This window comes from Bos indicus x Bos taurus, chromosome 6 (assembly GCF_003369695.1).
Source record: "Bos indicus x Bos taurus breed Angus x Brahman F1 hybrid chromosome 6, Bos_hybrid_MaternalHap_v2.0, whole genome shotgun sequence".
Taxonomy (NCBI): Eukaryota; Metazoa; Chordata; class Mammalia; order Artiodactyla; family Bovidae; genus Bos; species Bos indicus x Bos taurus.
In genome coordinates, this window is record NC_040081.1 from 96,295,728 (window position 1) to 96,312,778 (window position 17,051).

The 17,051-nt window shown below is 43.5% G+C and overlaps 1 protein-coding gene across 1 annotated transcript in view; it reads right to left on the reverse strand.

Moving 5' to 3' along the window:
• Positions 1 to 17,051, reverse strand: part of LOC113894441 (ras-GEF domain-containing family member 1B) — a 651,277-nt gene that overhangs the window by 508,367 nt on the left and 125,859 nt on the right. Inside the window, exon 2 of the mRNA XM_027544870.1 lies at positions 686 to 733. Within this exon, the coding sequence (XP_027400671.1) occupies positions 686 to 733 (48 nt within the window). The remainder of the gene's footprint in view (positions 1 to 685; positions 734 to 17,051) is intronic.

Below are 17,051 nucleotides of genomic sequence, written 5' to 3' on the forward strand. Positions count from 1 at the left end.
TTCCATTGTTTTGTACATTGAAAACATCAATGATATATTGTATAATTTAAAAAATCATGGTGAACCTACTTTGTGCTAGGCACTGGGTTATCAGTATTTTCACATATATTATCTCATTTTATTGTTAAAATATACTATGTTAAGAGATACAATCGTCTTCACACAAATATGTCCAAGGTCACATAAGTAGTAAAGTGACAGACTGAGGAACTGAACCCAATTCTTTCTGACTCTGAGCTCATGATTTAGCCAATTCAACACAGGTCAGAGGCGAGGGTCATTCTGCATAGCACATGCTGAGAGAACGAAGTTTAGTAAAAATATGGATGGAGACAGGAACAAATTCCTTCACTGTGAAGGGCTAAGAAAATATAAGAGCTGAACCTGGGAGTGTACCTTCTGACCTTGCTTTCAGAATTGCTTCAGAATTGTTTGTGAGCCATGGAAAATTCTGAGCTTCTGTCACTGGGTATCTAGATTACCTCTCATGCCATTTCATTTCAAGGATCTCTCTCCACTTTCAGTTTTGCTATTATGGAGGCAAAGTAAATGAAAATCAAAAACACTTTGTTTCTGGGTATACCCCTGCCTTCCAAAATCAAGTTACTCTTTACAGGAAAAATATATATAAGCGCTCAGCAAAATAATCGTTTTTGAAAGGAACAATGCAGAGGACAAAACATACCTTTTGCTTGGTGCTTGCTTTCAGGCCAACTCGGGAGTGACTTGTGGACTAGAGGAAAAAGAGAATGAAATTTATAAAGAACACGATATAATGGTAGAACCGATTCTGAAGCCACTTCTAGAAGGTATACATTTTCAGTTAAAATCCTCTCCCCTGACCTTCCTTCACAGCCTCTAAAATCTAAGAATAGAAGTCAAGCAACGAGTCCAGTGTGGAGTTTCGCATATTGAATGGAAGACTGTTTAAGTCCTGGAGCTGAGACGGCAAAGATGCACCCACACTTTGTCAATGCCCGCCTCATACGTACCAACTCCGCATCTCTCCTAGAGGACGCGGGCAGAAACTGAAAACTGCAGCATGTGAGGAAATACTTCCAGGTATAACAAGGCAAATCAAAAGGAGGGGAAATGAATAAAAGAGGAGGAAAGGAAAAATGAAGGAGAAAAGAGAAAAAAAAAAGGCTCTATAAATATTAGAAAAAGATACACCAGAGGCAGAATGAAGAGAAGGGGACATTTATGGCAAGATTTCCAAGAGCATTTCAATAGGACAGATTCTAATCTCTGCTAATTTCAATGAATTCTAAGTAGATGGAAACAAAGCTCTCAAAAAAATTAGTTCTTTTAATTTTCCAGCTTGTTCATGATTATCTAATCTTATTTGCAATTAGAAAGGTAAAACAACCATTGATCAAGAATATTTTGGTAGAGAATTTTCCAAGCTTACTATATTTAGCATTCAGATAATGAATACATTGGACTTCTCAGGTGGCATTAGTGGTAAAGAACCCACCTGCCAATGCATGAGACATGAGACTCGGGTTACATCCCTGGGTCAGGAAGATCCCCTTGAGTAGGAAATGGCAACCCACTCTAGTATTCTTCCTGGAGAATCCCATGGACAGAGGAGCATGGCGGGCTACAGTCTATGGGGTTGTAAACAGTCAGACACAACTGAGTGCACACAGACACACACACACACACACACACACACACACACACCGTCACCAGAAAAATCATAAACTCTTGGTAAGCTATTGAGATCACAGTAACAGATACAAGTTTTCCAAAATTCTAATTTTCACTTGAAAGCTTTGAATTTTATTATGAGCAACAAATCCTGTCAGTTGCTTTTCTTTTAAGTGACAGGCTCACTTGACTTATTTTTGTGAACATGTCTGCCAGCTGCGTGAGTCTGAATAAGCATAGTTCACCTATCACTTATCCTTTGAAGATAAAATGGTGTTTTATGAAAACAGAGGCGAGTTTGGCTCACAATTCAATCACAGACATGCTTTTCTTCCAAACAGTCACTGAATGTTTATATGCAGTAGAAATGCTTTATGCACGCATCCCATTATGTCACATAAAATACTAAGATGATACTAAAATTTCAAAGGTTGAAATTTAGTCAACCTAATAATTTTTCCTACTTCATCAAGGGTATTTTTAAGTGAAACTGGTATTTTATTTCCTGCAATACAGATGCACAATGGTGAAATTATAATGACTACCCGTACAGCTTGGTGCTACTGCCTTAACCCACGCTAAAGTATCAACGGCTTCAGCTACCATGGCTCTTGCACAATCAGTGCAGATGTTACTCAGTAAAAAAGAAGCAAAGAAAGAGTTTTGGCTTCTCAGATTTCCTTTGAGAACTGCCACTCTTGGTCATTTAAAGCACTTAAGCCAGTGGTAATTAGACTCTCAAAGTAACTAGACATTTAAAAAAATGGAACTTAGCAGGAACAAAACCAATGAAGAGCAAGGGGTCATTGTCCCTACCTCCTTCCTGCTGCCTTAGAAGAGAGACCAAGAGGCCAATCAGGAGTATACTTCCTTCTGTTATGAGCTGGATTGTTTCCCCCCAGAATTAATGTGCTGAATTCCTAACTCCCAACACCTTAGAATGTGACCATATTTCGAGGTAGGTCCTATGAAGAGGTATATAAGGTAAAACGAGGTTCTATGAGTAGGTCTAACCCAATAACAGAATGAAAAGGGAAAAGAGATATGACACCGGAAGATGGAGCCCCCCAGGTTGGTAGGTGTCCAACCTACCAGGTTGGGCCTGGTACCAACCTGCTACCAGGGAAGAGCAGAGAAATAGCTCCAGAAAGAAAGCTGGGCCAATGTGGAAATGATGCTCAGCTGTGGATGTGTCTGGTGGTGAAGGTAAAGTCCAAAGACAGCCAGCAGATCACACCAGTCAATCCTAAAGGTAACCAACCCTGAATATTCATCAAGGATGATGCTGAAGATGAAGCTCCAGTACTTTGCCCACCTGATGTGAAGAGCCGACTCACTGGAAAAGACCCTGATGCTGGGAAAGACAGAGGGCAGGAGGAGAAGGGGACGACGGAGGATGAGATGGTTGGATGGCATCACAGACTCAATGGACATGAGCTTAATCAAACTCCAGAAGATGGTGAAGGACAGAGGAGCCTGGAGTGTGGCAGTTCACAGGGTTGCAAGGAGTCAGACACAACTTAGCGACTGAACAGTGAAAAACAACCCAATATGCCTGGCACGCTTATAAGATGAAGAGATTAAGACACAGACAACACACATGCATAGAGGATAAACAAACTGAAGACAAAGAAGACACCATCTGTAAGCCAAAGAAAGAGATCTCACCAGAAACCAATTCTGCTGACACTTTGTTCTTGGGTTTCCAGCCTCCAGAGATGTAAGAAAATAAATTTCAGTTGTCTAAACCACCCAGTCTGTGGTATTTTGCTCGGTAACCCTAGCAAACTGATATTACATAGACCCTAACAACTAACACTCAAAAAAGATGTTCTTTTCATTATAGGGCACTGGAATGCAAAAGTGGAAAGTCAAGAAACACCTGGAGTAACAGGCAAATTTGGCCTTGGAATACAGAATGAAGCAGGGCAAAGACTAATAGAGTTTTTCCAAGAAAATGCACTGGTCATAGCAAACACCCTCTTCCAATAACACAAGAGAAGACTCTACACATGGACATCACCAGATGGTCAACACTGAAATCAGATTGATTCTATTCTTTGCAGCCAAAGATGGAGAAGCTCTATAGAGTCAACAAAAACAATACTGGGAGCTCACTGTGGCTCAGATCATGAACTCTTTATTACCAAATTCAGACTTAAATTGAAGAAAGTAGGGAAAACCACTAGACCATTCAGGTATGACCTAAATCAAATCCCTTATGATTATACAGTGGAAGTGAGAAATAGACTTAAGGGCCTAGATCCGATAGATAGAGTGCCTGATGAACTATGGAATGAGATTCAGGACATTGTATAGGAGACAGGGATCAAGACCATCCCCATGGAAAAGAAATGCAAAAAAGCAAAATGGCTGTCTGGGGAGGCCTTACAAATAGCTGTGAAAAGAAGAGGAGCAAAAAGCAAAGGAGAAAATGAAAGATACAAGCATTTGAAAGCAGAATTCCAAAGAATAGCAAGAAGAGAGAAGAAAGCCTTCCTCAGTGATCAATGCAAATAAATAGAGGAAAACAACAGAATGGGAAAAACTAGAGATCTCTTCAAAAATATTAGAGATACCAAGGGAACATTTCATGCAAAGATGGGCTCGATAAAGGACAGAAATGGTATGGACCTAACAGAAGCAGAAGATATTAAGAAGAGGTGGCAAGAATACACAGAAGAACTATACAAAAAAGATCTTCACGACCCAGATAATCACAATGGTGTGATCACTGACCTAGAGCCAGACATCCTGGAATGTGAAGTCAAGTGGGCCTTAGGAAGCATCACTACAAACAAAGCTAGTGGAGGTGATGGAATTCCAGTTGAGCTATTCCAAATCCTGAAAGATGATGCTGTGAAAATGCTGCACTCAATATGCCAGCAAATTTGGAAAACTCAGCAGTGGCCACAGGACTGGAAAAGGTCAGTTTTCATTCCAATCCCAAAGAAAGGCAATGCCAAAGAATGCTCAAACTACTGCAGAATTGCACGCATCTCACACGCTAGTAAAGTAATGCTCAAAATTCTCCAAGCCAGGCTTCAGCAATACATGAACTGTGAACTTCCTGATGTTCAAGCTGGTTTTAGAAAAGGCAGAGGAACCAGAGATCAAATCGCCAACATCTGCTGGATCATCAAAATAGCAACAGAGTTCCAGAAAAACATCTACTTCTGCTTTATTGACTATGCCAAAGCCTTTGACTGTGTAGATCACAATAAATTCTGAAATAGATGGGAATACCAGACCACCTGACCTGCCTCTTGAGAAATCTGTATGCAGGTCAGGAAGCAATAGTTAGAACTGGACATGGAACAACAGACTGGTTCCAAATAGGAAAAGGAGTACATCAAGGCTGTATATTATCACCCTGCTTATTTAACTTATATGCAGAGTACATCATGAGAAACGCTGGACTGGAGGAAACACAAGCTGGAATCAAGATTGCCAGGAGAAATATCAATAACCTCAGACATTCAGATGACACCACCTTTATGGCAGAAAGTGAAGAAGAACTCAAAAGCCTCTTGATGAAAGTGAAAGAGGAGAGTGAAAAAGTTGGCTTAAAGCTCAACATTCAGAAAACGAAGATCATGGCATCCGGTCCCATCACTACATGGGAAATAGATGGGGAAACAGTGGAAACAGTGTCCGACTTTATTTTGGGGGGCTCCAAAATCACTGCAGATGGTGACTGCAGCCATGAAATTAAAAGATGCTTACTCCTTGCAAGGAAACTTATGACCAACCTAGATAGCATATTAAAAAACAGAGACATTATTTTGCCAACAAAGGTTCGTCTAGTCAAGGCTATGGTTTTTCCTGTGGTCATGTATGGATGTGAGAGTTGGACTGTGAAGAAAGCTGAGCACTGAAGAATTGATGCTTTTGAACTGTGGTGTTGGAGAAGACTCTTGAGAGTCCCTTGGACTGCAAGGAGATCCAACCAGTCCATTCTGAAGGAGATCAGCCCTGGGATTTCTTTGGAAGAAATGATGCTAAAGCTGAAACTCCAGTACTTTGGCCACCTCATGCGAAGAGTTGACTCATTGGAAAAGACTCTGATGCTGGGAGGGATTGGGGGCAGGAGGAGAAGGGGACGACAGAGGATGAGATGGCTGGATGGCATCACTGACTCAATGGACGTGAGTCTGAGTGAACTCCGGGAGTTGGTGATGGACAGGGAGGCCTGGCGTGCTGCGATTCATAGGGTCGCAAAGAGTTGGACACAACTGAGCGACTGAACTGAACTGAACAAATCTACCCTAAGAAAGTCAAGAATCCAAAAATGGAGGTCCAGGAAAACCAAGTCCTGAATCAAAAGGGACCGTTATCGTTATCCTCATATTCCTAGTCAACCACAAACACCCTAAGGTAGAATGTCTGGACCAGTGGTTCTCAAACTTTAGAGTTCACAAAGATCATTGAGGGGGCTCTTAACTATGCAATTTACTGAAATCCAACTCCAGAAATTTCAGGTCAGGAGGTCTGGAGTGGCTCCTAGTAATGTGCACATTAACAAGCAGCTAAGGAAATTCAAATAGATACATGGACCACTTGCCTGCCAAGGATGGTGGTAACTTGGGGTGAGAAGTCGGAAAATATGGAAAATGGTGTTAAATCCCTCTCCCTCTCTCTTTTTGAAGAATACAAATAAATGAACCTCTTTCCCTTTCTCTTTTAAATGTCTGATGTAAAAATTCTTAATTTGATCGCACCAGTGGGTGGGCCAGGATAATTGAAACAAGCTGAATATTGGTAAATTATTCAAACTAGTCCAAAAGCAGATCTACAACAACTCTTTAACCTCTCCAGTTTAGAAACATAAGCACAAAAATCTGTGTTTATTTATATTTTTAGAAATGTGATTGGGTTTCCGTATTATCGTAAATGCCATAAACATCCTTGAATGTGGCCTTTGTACTGAACTCAAAGTCATAATAGCAGATATGACCCAAAGCACAAGACTTCCATTTATAAAAGGGAGAAAAAGCTGTGATGGTTAACTTTATGTCAATTTGACTGGGCCAAGGGATGCCCGGATAGCTGGTAAAACATCATTTCTGGGTATGTCTATGAGAATGTTTCTGGAAGAGATTATTAGCACTTGATTCAACAGACTAAGAAACGAGATCCATTCTCATCAGTATGAGTGGGCACCATCCTACCCACTGGAGCCTCAGATGGGACCAAAGGCTAAGGAAGAGCAAATTCCCTATCTTCTTGAGTTGGGATGCTCATCTCCTCTTGCTCTTGAGGAATTAAGTATGTGTGTATATGTAGATACATATATCTATATATACAGATATAATTTTTAATATATACATACATATTTCCTACTGGTTCTGTTTGTCTGGAGAACACTGACTAATACAAAAGCCCATCCAGTTCCAGAGAAATAACATTTTAATTTGACATTAGATGAGTTCTTCAATCTCTCTTGGTAAATGTCTTATCTAGGCAGAATGGAGGTTGGGCCTGATGAAGTATCACCTGCATGGTACAGATCATGCCATACATTCAGTCCCCACTTAAAAACTTCTGACCTTCTAAAAATTTCTTTCTTTAGTTAGGTGTTGAGGACTTGGAGCTTATTTTCCCCTTAGAAGTAATTTTATAGGCTATAACACAAAGGCCTGTTTAACCTCTGATATAATCGAAATGCTCTGCAAGTACAATAAAAAAAAAATTGTATTCTATGGGTCAGGAAGATCCCCTGGAGTAGAAAATGGCAATCCACGCTAGTATTCTTGCTTGGAAAATCCCATGAAGAGAGGAGCCTGGCAGGCTAAAGTCCATAGTGTTGCAGAGATGGACATGACTAAAGCGATTTAGCACATACAGGCACTGTACTATTTATATGAGAATAAATGCCGAAGGAAGAATTTAGAACAGTCTAGGGAGAAGGCAATGGCACCCCACTCCAGTACTCTTGCCTGGAAAATCCCATGGATGGAGGAGCCTAGTGGGCTGCAGTCCATGGGGTCGCTAAGAGTTGGACACGACTGAGCGACTTCAGTTTCACTTTTCACTTTCATGCATTGGAGAAGGAAACGGCAACCCACTCCAGTGTTCTTGCCTGGAGAATCTAAGAGACGGGGGAGCCTGGTGGGCTGCCGTCTCTGGGGTCGCACGGAGTCGGACACAACTGAAGCGACTTAGCAGCAGCAGCGGCAGGATGAGGAAGGTTATTACCTAACTGGCAACACATCTGCAACAAACACACACAAATCAGGTGTACGAATCAGGGGACACCTGCACTGTATTTTATTATAGTCTTCAAGACATTTAAATAAAAGTAGCCTACCCATCAGAGAAGGCAATGGCAACCCATTCCATCACTCTTGCCTTGAAAATCCCATGGACGGAGGAGCCTGGTAGGCTGCAGTCCAGGGGGTGGCGAATAGTCGGACATGACTGAGCAACTTCACTTTCACTTTTCACTTTCATGCGTTGGAGAAGGAAATGGCAACCCACTCCAGTGTTCTTGCCTGGAGAATCCCAGGGACGGGGGAGCCTGGTGGGCTGCCGTCTATGGGTCGCACAGAGCAGATATGACTGAAGCGACTTAGCAGCAGCAGCAGGTGAAGAAAACATAAAAGAAACCCATGATTTTCTTCTATAGTTAAATGACACCAAGCTGTCCTGGGATTCTGACTTGAACTCTTATAAGTCAGTGTTCATTAAACCTGTGGGTTCTGTAAGTTACTCCAAAGTTGAAAACATCAAGAGGTGAATCTGATTGTGTTTTCCAGACCTGCTTAGGAAAATGGGCATTCTGACATCTAAGTCTGCAGCTGTGATCGAGTATATAACACGCAGGGCTTGATTAGAAACTATAAGGGAATTGAAGTGACCTCCCAGTACATACCGCCCCCGTGGCCCACCAGTGATCCTGTCCGCCTCAGAGAAGGGCCTCTTTTTTCTCTGCTACTTTTAGCAGAATTAGGACATGTTTCAGTTTTCTCTACCAACACGAAGAATTCAATTTAAACCCCAGGAAGAAACTGACAAGGGAGGATTCTTGAACATGGGCTCTGGTCTGAGTTCCCTTAATTGGAGCTGCAGGCTAATTTTACAGGCTCAATCTGCAAATGGGGTGATTAGCAACTCAATAAGTCACATGAGTACTAGCTGACTCTCTTAGCAGGCTGTACCCAGAAGTGTCACCCCATGTTCAGAGGCTGAAACAAGGGACACCTCTGAGCTGATGTGACATAAGAAAGCCTTCCACCTCATGTCCTTGTCTGTGCCTGCCTTCCAGAATACAAAAGAGATGGCTGAAACGGAAAGGTTGGAGACATAAGAGCGTCTGGCACTTGCTGATTTGTCAGGTGATAACCATGCAGTCAAGACTGCACAGTACTGAAAGAAGATATTGCCTTGCCCTGTACATTGTCTTTTAATCTAGTTATCTTTGGAAGAAATCAGACAGACAGCTGAATTCAAAAGGCCTATGACATTCCGAACTGCAGTTCTTCATAACGTGGGACCACCACCTCCCTAACTCAGGGAGAGGGGAAATTTCTGACTCTTCAACAGAAAACTGAGGCATCTTTCCTTTCTGGTATAAATAACTGGGACAAAATTCCTCTCTGGTCACTGAGCTGCTGTCAGGTCCTTCTAGAGTCCCTGTCTCTGGTTTGATTCTCTTCCCACACTTTGGGTCACTGGACAGCTACGGGCTCAGCCCCATCTGTGGACCTCACCCCTGTAGTGGTGAGTCAGCATCAGTTGCTGCTGGACATCTGTCTGTCTGTCTCTGTGATAACAGTGCCTTATCACCGTAGCGATGGGGCTCTCAACAGGAGACAGAGGGCACCCTAAAGAGAGTTGCACAGAGATGTAGATAGGATCAACGGAAACCAGTAATAAGAGTGGGGACGCACCCCGGCTAACATCAATGGTTAGTAATTATCACCACTGACCGCAGGGCGAGCTGTATCCTACAGGAGGTCACCACAGGGAGCACTGCGGCTTCCACAGGGCAACCCAGCTGGCAAAAAGGCAGAGAAGCCCACCCCCCCTCCCAGCAGCTGTCACAAAACCAGGTGGAAGCCAGAGGACAGGGGACTCAGCATCTGTAGAGGCTAGCCTCCCCTTAACATCTTGAGCATCAGCACTTCAGCCCTTCTTAAGGAAATACCACCTTCCTGTGCCTTTTCCCTTGGTCATAAATAAGTATTTCGTGGTGAGACTATGCATGTGTCCATTCTTCAAAGCTCTGCATCAATGTTCAATGTGCGTCAGTTTGAACTCATGGTTGCCTGTTTTAGTCAGTGGGTATCAGCCTCCAGCGGGTTCCCAAGTAGCTCAGTGGTTAAAAAAAAAAAAAAAAAAAATCCACCTACCAATGCAGGAGACACAGGTTCCATCCTGGGGTTGGGAAAAACCCCTGGAGGAGGAAATGGCAACCCACTCCAGTATTCCTGCCTGGAGAATCCCATGGACAGAGGAGCCTGGCGGGCTACAGTCCATGGGATCACAAAGAGTCAGACACAACTGAGCGACTGAGCATGCGTGCTATTTATATTAAAGCTCAAATGGTCCCAGAGGCAGCCAGCGGAGCCCTTCAAACTGCTTCTGAGTCCTTTGGACACACCCTTCTCATGCTCTGCGCGCTTTCTCACTTTCATGTACAAAATGCTGCAGGCTCAGCTTGCGCCTTCCTCGCCCCCATTCTTCAATCAGCCATTTCTCCAAGACCCCTGGCTCCTTTCAGTGGAGAATGGTATTTAGAAGCCATAGAATATATACATTTAAAAAGCAATACCTACTGCAGAGACACATATTTATATTTATACATCTCTTTCCATCTGTCAGTCCATCCATCTCCCTGCCCATCCGCAGCAAGAAAGTCACGAATTCCCACCAATGTCTCCAAATCCACTGCCATAGAGTTGATCTTACTTTTTTCCCTTTCCATATTTGTAACACATTTCTCTCTTGCCCTGCCTGGGCCCGGACCCCTTCCTGGTGCTGACTCTCCCCCACAGGGAGAGCCTCCTCAGGGGCTGACACCTCACTCTGGGCCACCTACACCCACAGACACCCTCCTCACCCACCTGGGCCCCACCACTCCGGGCCTGACCATTCTCCATCTGGACGTCCTCCTCACCCCACCTGACCTCCAGCACCTGCACGGGGTGGACGCCACCTCCCCCCACAGAGGCTTTGACACCACACACTGATCAGCCCTCCTGCTGGATGCTCTTGTTAACCCTCTTGGACTCTAACATGCTGCACAGACCACTGTCCCTCTGGGATGCCCTCCTCACCCCCACTGGGTACAACACCCTAATCTGTGCCACCTTGGCTTCCCACCCCTGCCCGCAGTGAAGTCTCCTGCTTACTCGGTCTCAATTAATGATTTTTGAGTGGAATGGCTCAGCAACGGAAAGGAAAAGACGGGAAGAAGAAAAGAAACAGAAAGAGGAAGAACTCGATTATTAACTTGATAGAATATAAGCCAAAGGGCATTCGTGGCCATGTTATCCCATCACAAAGAACTGCCTAAGAAAAATGCCAATACAGGGATAGGATACAAGGGCTGCCAAGAGACAGATTTCCAATATCATAGGAACATCTGGGTCCAGCCATGCCTGAAGCCAGATATACGACCAGATTTTCACTATGTAAAGCAATAATTAAATTATGTGTTCAAGCTAGTTTCAATTGGGATTTATGTCACTAGCAACTGGCAAAGTCTTAATAAATAGCATTACCTTCATTTTTAATCTATTTTTTGTATTGTGGTATAATTCTACAATAACTGACTGGGGTTCTGCAATATATCTAATACTAAGTTTATTAGGTATCATAGTTCATTCATATAACTGGATTTTCCCCTTAATAATTTGACAATATACCCACCATACTGTGAATGATATTATATTACTGTCTTTCTACACTTTGAGCAGAACCCAGCCCCTAGCGTGTACTCCATGAATATTTGCTAACTCTGGGTTCATACCTTGTTCCTTAGGGCCTACTATGAACCAAAGTCATAGCCCTCAACCTGAAACTAGTATCTTGGGCCCTATTCCCTCAGAATGCTCATGGACATCCTAAAGAAAGCTGCCTGCCTGTACACTTAAACTGTCACATACTATTCTGATAATCATGGTGAAAAGTAACACCGTTGTATTCTTCTAAGTGCCATGGGCTTTTCATATAGTATGTCACTTAATTCTCACAACAAATCCTATGGTACAGGTACTATTCTTGTCAGTCCCATAGGGGAAAAAAAAGCTCAGAGAGATTACCTGATTCAGACAAAGGCACCCATCTAGTCAGGCTTCCCCGGAGGTTCAGCAGTAAAGAATCTGCCGTAATGCAAGAGCCACGGGTTCCATCCCTCAGTCAGGAAGATCCCCTGGAAGAGGGCATGGCAACACACTCCAGTATTCTTGCCTGGAGAACCCCATGGACAGGGGATTATGGAGGGGGCTACAGTCCATGGGGGTCACAAAGAGTCAGACACAACTGAGAGACTTAGCACACACACACGCACGCATCTAGTCAGCATCTGTGGCAGGATTTGAACTCAGGTGGCTTGACTTCAAAGCTGCCTTCCTTTTTTCCCTTTAGATCATCTCTGATTTCTTCTCAATTTGTAAACTGAGTAACACAACATAAAATAAAACACAAAATACGTGTCACAAAATTTGCCATAGTAGCCATTTGTAAGTGACAGTTCAGTAATGCTAAGTGCCTCCACACTGCTGTGCATCTGATCTCCTGAGCTTTCTCATCTTGCAAAACTGAAGCGCTACCCCAGTAAATAACTCCTCCTTCCCCAATTCCCCAGCCCCTGGAAAGCACTACTATTCTACTTTCTCTATGAATTCGACTAATCTAGGAAACATATAAGTGGAATCGTACATATGCTGATTTGTGTGTGTGTGTGTGACTGGTTTATTTCACTCAGTATAATGTCCTCAAGGTCCATCCATAGTGTAGCGTATGTCAGGACTGCTCTCCTTTTTAAGGCTGAATAATACTGCATTCTATGTCTATAACACGTTTCGCCTATACACTCATCTGTTAATGGACGTTTGTGTTGCTTCTAACGGCTGCCCTTCCTAAGCATGACATGCGGTCACATCCCGAGTGCCCTGCTGTCTTCTCTCTGCATTCACACCTTCTTCCACGATTGCCCCGTGACTGCCTGGGCACCGTGGTGTGCCTACCTGCCTGTTCTTTCTCCCCACTGCAGCTGGTGATTCACCTGGCTCACTGTTGGCAGCTGTCTGGCCCTGGGATGGAGGGTGGTAGTGGGAGGTTGGGGGGGTGGGGGGGGACGGGCTTTAGTTCTAAGGGGCCGGTTTCTCCCCTGGTTGCCATGGTTCTCCCTCCATGCCAGCCTTAACAGGAACCTTGTCAGCTACAAACGGCAGGGTTTCTAAGGAGTGGCACTGGCTGGCATACAAATTACTTGGGCCATGAGTCCTTCCTATCTCTTTCAAACATTCCTCTCAGGCACGCCACTCACTGAAGCCGGGAAGCTCCTATTACTATTAATAACTCCACAGACAAGAAGGAAAGAAGAAGCCGTGCTCAAAAATAGAACAATGGTGAACGCGGTGCACAAACAAGGCCAAGACAAATGACTATAATGTATTCTGGATTCATTTGTTTCATAAGCTAATTAATGTGCTGAAGTCTAATATTGAGCATTCTCTGCAAACACAATGCCACAAAGAAAATACTAATAAAGACCAGTTATTTTCGCACAATAAACTCCAAAGCAAGGGTTATGTCTGTCTTCTCTCTTGCTCTCTGAAGGCACAAAGCAAACAGTTATTCATGAAACTGACAAAAATCCAGATGAAGGACTGCCTTTTTCAGCTTGCAGCTCTCTATTAGCTATTTTAGTCAGAAAAGGGGACACGAGCCGGAAAGGCCACCATTTTATTTAACACAATGAAAAAACAGACGAGGATTAAGATCACTTAAAGATTACGGGGAAATTCCTAAAAATATAAAAGTATCTTCTCTTATAAATTTGCAAGGAAGAGGGAGAAAAGAAGAAAGTGTTTAGAGAATAAAAGAAACTAAGTGAAGTGAAAGTGTAAATAACATTTAAAAGAAGATCACTTAAAGAGCATTAAGAAGTGTCCCAGGTGGCATAGAAGTAAAGAATCTGTCTGCCAATGCAGGAGATTTGGGTTGGATCCCTGGGTCAGGAAGATCTCCTGGAGGAGGAAATGGAAACCCACTCCAGTATTGGGGCCTGGAAAATTTCATGGGCAGAAACGCCTGGTGGGCTTCGGTCCATGGGGTCGCGAAGAGTTGGACACGACTGAGCACACATGCAAAGAGCATTTAGAAATTTACCTCATCCATCAATATGTTTCCTGGTCATCCTACATCCTTGAAAGAGCTTTATCTTTTTGATTTCGAGGTCTCATCATCCCCTGCACCCCTTTCCTATACAGCATGAAGACTAGCACAGATGAAGTGTCAGAAGTGATGCCTGATGGCCCGATGTTTTTTCCCCTCCTCTCTCCAAGCTTCAACGGCAGTCAAAACAGACACGCAGAGAACTCTCACAGCTCATGACCGTGAAGGTCTACATGTACATGCTGCTGCTAAGTCACTTCAGTCGTGTCCGACTCTGTGTGACCCCATAGACGGCAGCCCACCAGGCTCCCCCGTCCTTGGGATTCTCCAGGCAAGAACACTGGAGTGGGTTGCCATTGCCTTCTCCAATGCATGAAAGTGAAAAGTGAAAGGGAAGTCGCTCAGTCGTGTCCGACTCTTAGCGACCCCCTGGACTGCAGCCTGCCAGGATCCTCCGTCCATGGGATTTTCCAGGCAAGAGTCCTGGAGTGGGGTGCCATTGCCTTCTCCGACACATTCATGCAGACATCCAAATATCCCTATATTCTATAAGTAGTTACTGAACCCACTTTGTGGCAGATGTTCTTGGGGACACAGAGCTGGACAGTCAAGACAATAACTAGACATCTCTATGTGCTACAAAGTCATCACCAGTTCAGTTCAGTTCAATCGCTCAGTTGTGTCCGATTCTTTGCGACCCCATGAACTGCAGCACGCCAGGCTTCCCTGTCCATCACCAACTCCAGGAGTCCACCCAAACCCATGTCCATTGAGTTGGTGATGCCTTCCAACCATCTCATCCTCCATTGTCCCCTTCTCCTCCTGCCCTCAATCTTTCCCAGCATCCAGGGCTTTTCAAATGAGTCAGCTCTTCACATCAGGTGGCCAAATATTGGACTTTCAGCTTCAGCATCAGTTCTTCCAATGAACATCCAGGACTGATTTCCTTTAGGATGGACTGGTTATATCTCCTTGCAGTCCAAGGGACTCTCAAGAGTCTTCTCCAACACCACAGTTCAAAAGCATCAATTCTTTGCTGCTCAGCTTTCTTTATAGTCCAGCTCTCACATCCATACATGACCACTGGAAAAACCATAGCCTTGACTAGATGGACCTTTGTTGGCAAAGTAATGTCTCTGCTTTTTAATATGCTATCTAGGTTGGTCATAACTTTCCTTCCAGGGAGTAAGCGTCTTTTAATTTCATGGCTGAAATCACCATCTGCAGTGATTGTGGAGCTCAGAAAAATAAAGTCTGACACTGTTTCCACTGTTTCCCCATCTCTTAGCCATGAAGTGATGGGACTGGATGCCATGATCTTCGTTTTCTAAATGTTGAGCTTTAAGCCAACTTTTTCACTCTCCTTTTTCACTTTCATCAAGAGGCTTTTTAGTTCTTCTTCACTTTCTGCCATAAGGGTGGTCATCTGCATATCTGAGGTTATTGATATTTCTCCTGGCAATCTTGACTCCAGCTTGTGCTTCTTCCAGCCCAGCATTTCTCATGGTGTACTCTGCATATAAGTTAAATAAGCAGGGTGACAATATACAGCCTTGACGTACTCCTTTTCCTATTTGGAACCAGTCTGTTGTTCCATGTCCAGTTCTAACTGACCTGCATATAGGTTTCTCAAGAGGCAGGTCAGGGGGTCTGGTATGCCCATCTCTTTCAGAATTTTCCATAGTTTATTGTGATCCACACAGTCAAAGGCTTTGGCATAGTCAATAAAGCAGAAACAGATGTTTTTCTGGAACTCTCTTGCTTTTTCCATGATCCAGCAGATGTTGGCAATTTGATTTCTGGTTCTTCTGCCTTTTCTAAAACCAGCTTGAACAACTGGAAGTTCATGTTTCACGTATTGCTGAAGCCTGGCTTGGAGAATTTTAAGCAGCACTTTACTAGCGTGTGAGATGAGTGCAATTGTGCGGTAGTTAGTCGCTCAGTCCTGCCCAATTCTTTGAGACTCTGTGAACGATATAGCCTGCCAGGCTCCTCTGTCCATGGAATTCTTCAGGCAAGATTACTGGAGTGGGATGCTATTCCCTTCTCCATGGGATCTTCCCAATCCAGGAATTGAACCCGGTCTCCTACATTATAGGAAGATTCTTTACCATCTGAGACACCAGGATGAGTACAAAAATATTTTAACTACTATAATTTTTGTGCTTTAAAATCTGATAGGGATAGCCTTTCAAAAGGTACTTTTTCAGAATTTCCTTTGTAAATTCTGACTATTCTTTCAGATAAACTTTCTTTCCATCCCAATCAGATTTTAATTGCTACTGTAGTAAGTCTATTAATCACTGCAAATTGGGGAAATCTTTACATGATCTAGTTTTGCCATCTGGGAGATATTTACTTTTAATATCGTGGGCAATTATGCTTCTGAAAGTAAAAGTGTTAGTCACTCAGTTGTATCAGACTCTTTGCGACCCTATGGACTGTAGCCTGCCAGACTTTCAGTCCATAGAATTTTCCAGGCAATATTGGAGTAGATAGCCATTCCCTTCTCCAGAGGATCTTCCTGACCCAGGGATAGAACCCAGGTCTCCCACATTGTAGGCAGATTACCATCTGAGCCATGCTTCAGAAAGTCACCCTTCAATTCCACAACCCCTGATCACTGCCAGGCTGACCTGCCTCCATGAATAACACACTCAGCTGAATCCAGGAGCTAGAACACAGAGCCTCACCATGAGAAAGTCCCCTGAGTGTTCCCAATCATTAGTCAACATTTATTAAGGCACTTCCTAATATACAGTTAATATACAGTACAGTTCCTGCCCTCAAGAGTCTTATAATGTAGTTGAATGGGCATGTGAACAGTCCCAGAATGAAAATTAAGCATAAACGAGTAGTTAATATTAAATGTCAAATATGCAGTACCTACACGAAGTGGTAAAGTGACAAAGAGGGCTGAGCCCATTAGTTAGAAGAGGCAAGTGAGAACAGGAGTAGGGGACCTGGAGTGGCAGGGTCCTATTTAGACAGGGAAACTTTAGAGTCCAGCACCAGGAAAGACACACTGGCAACTTCAACAACTTCTAGAT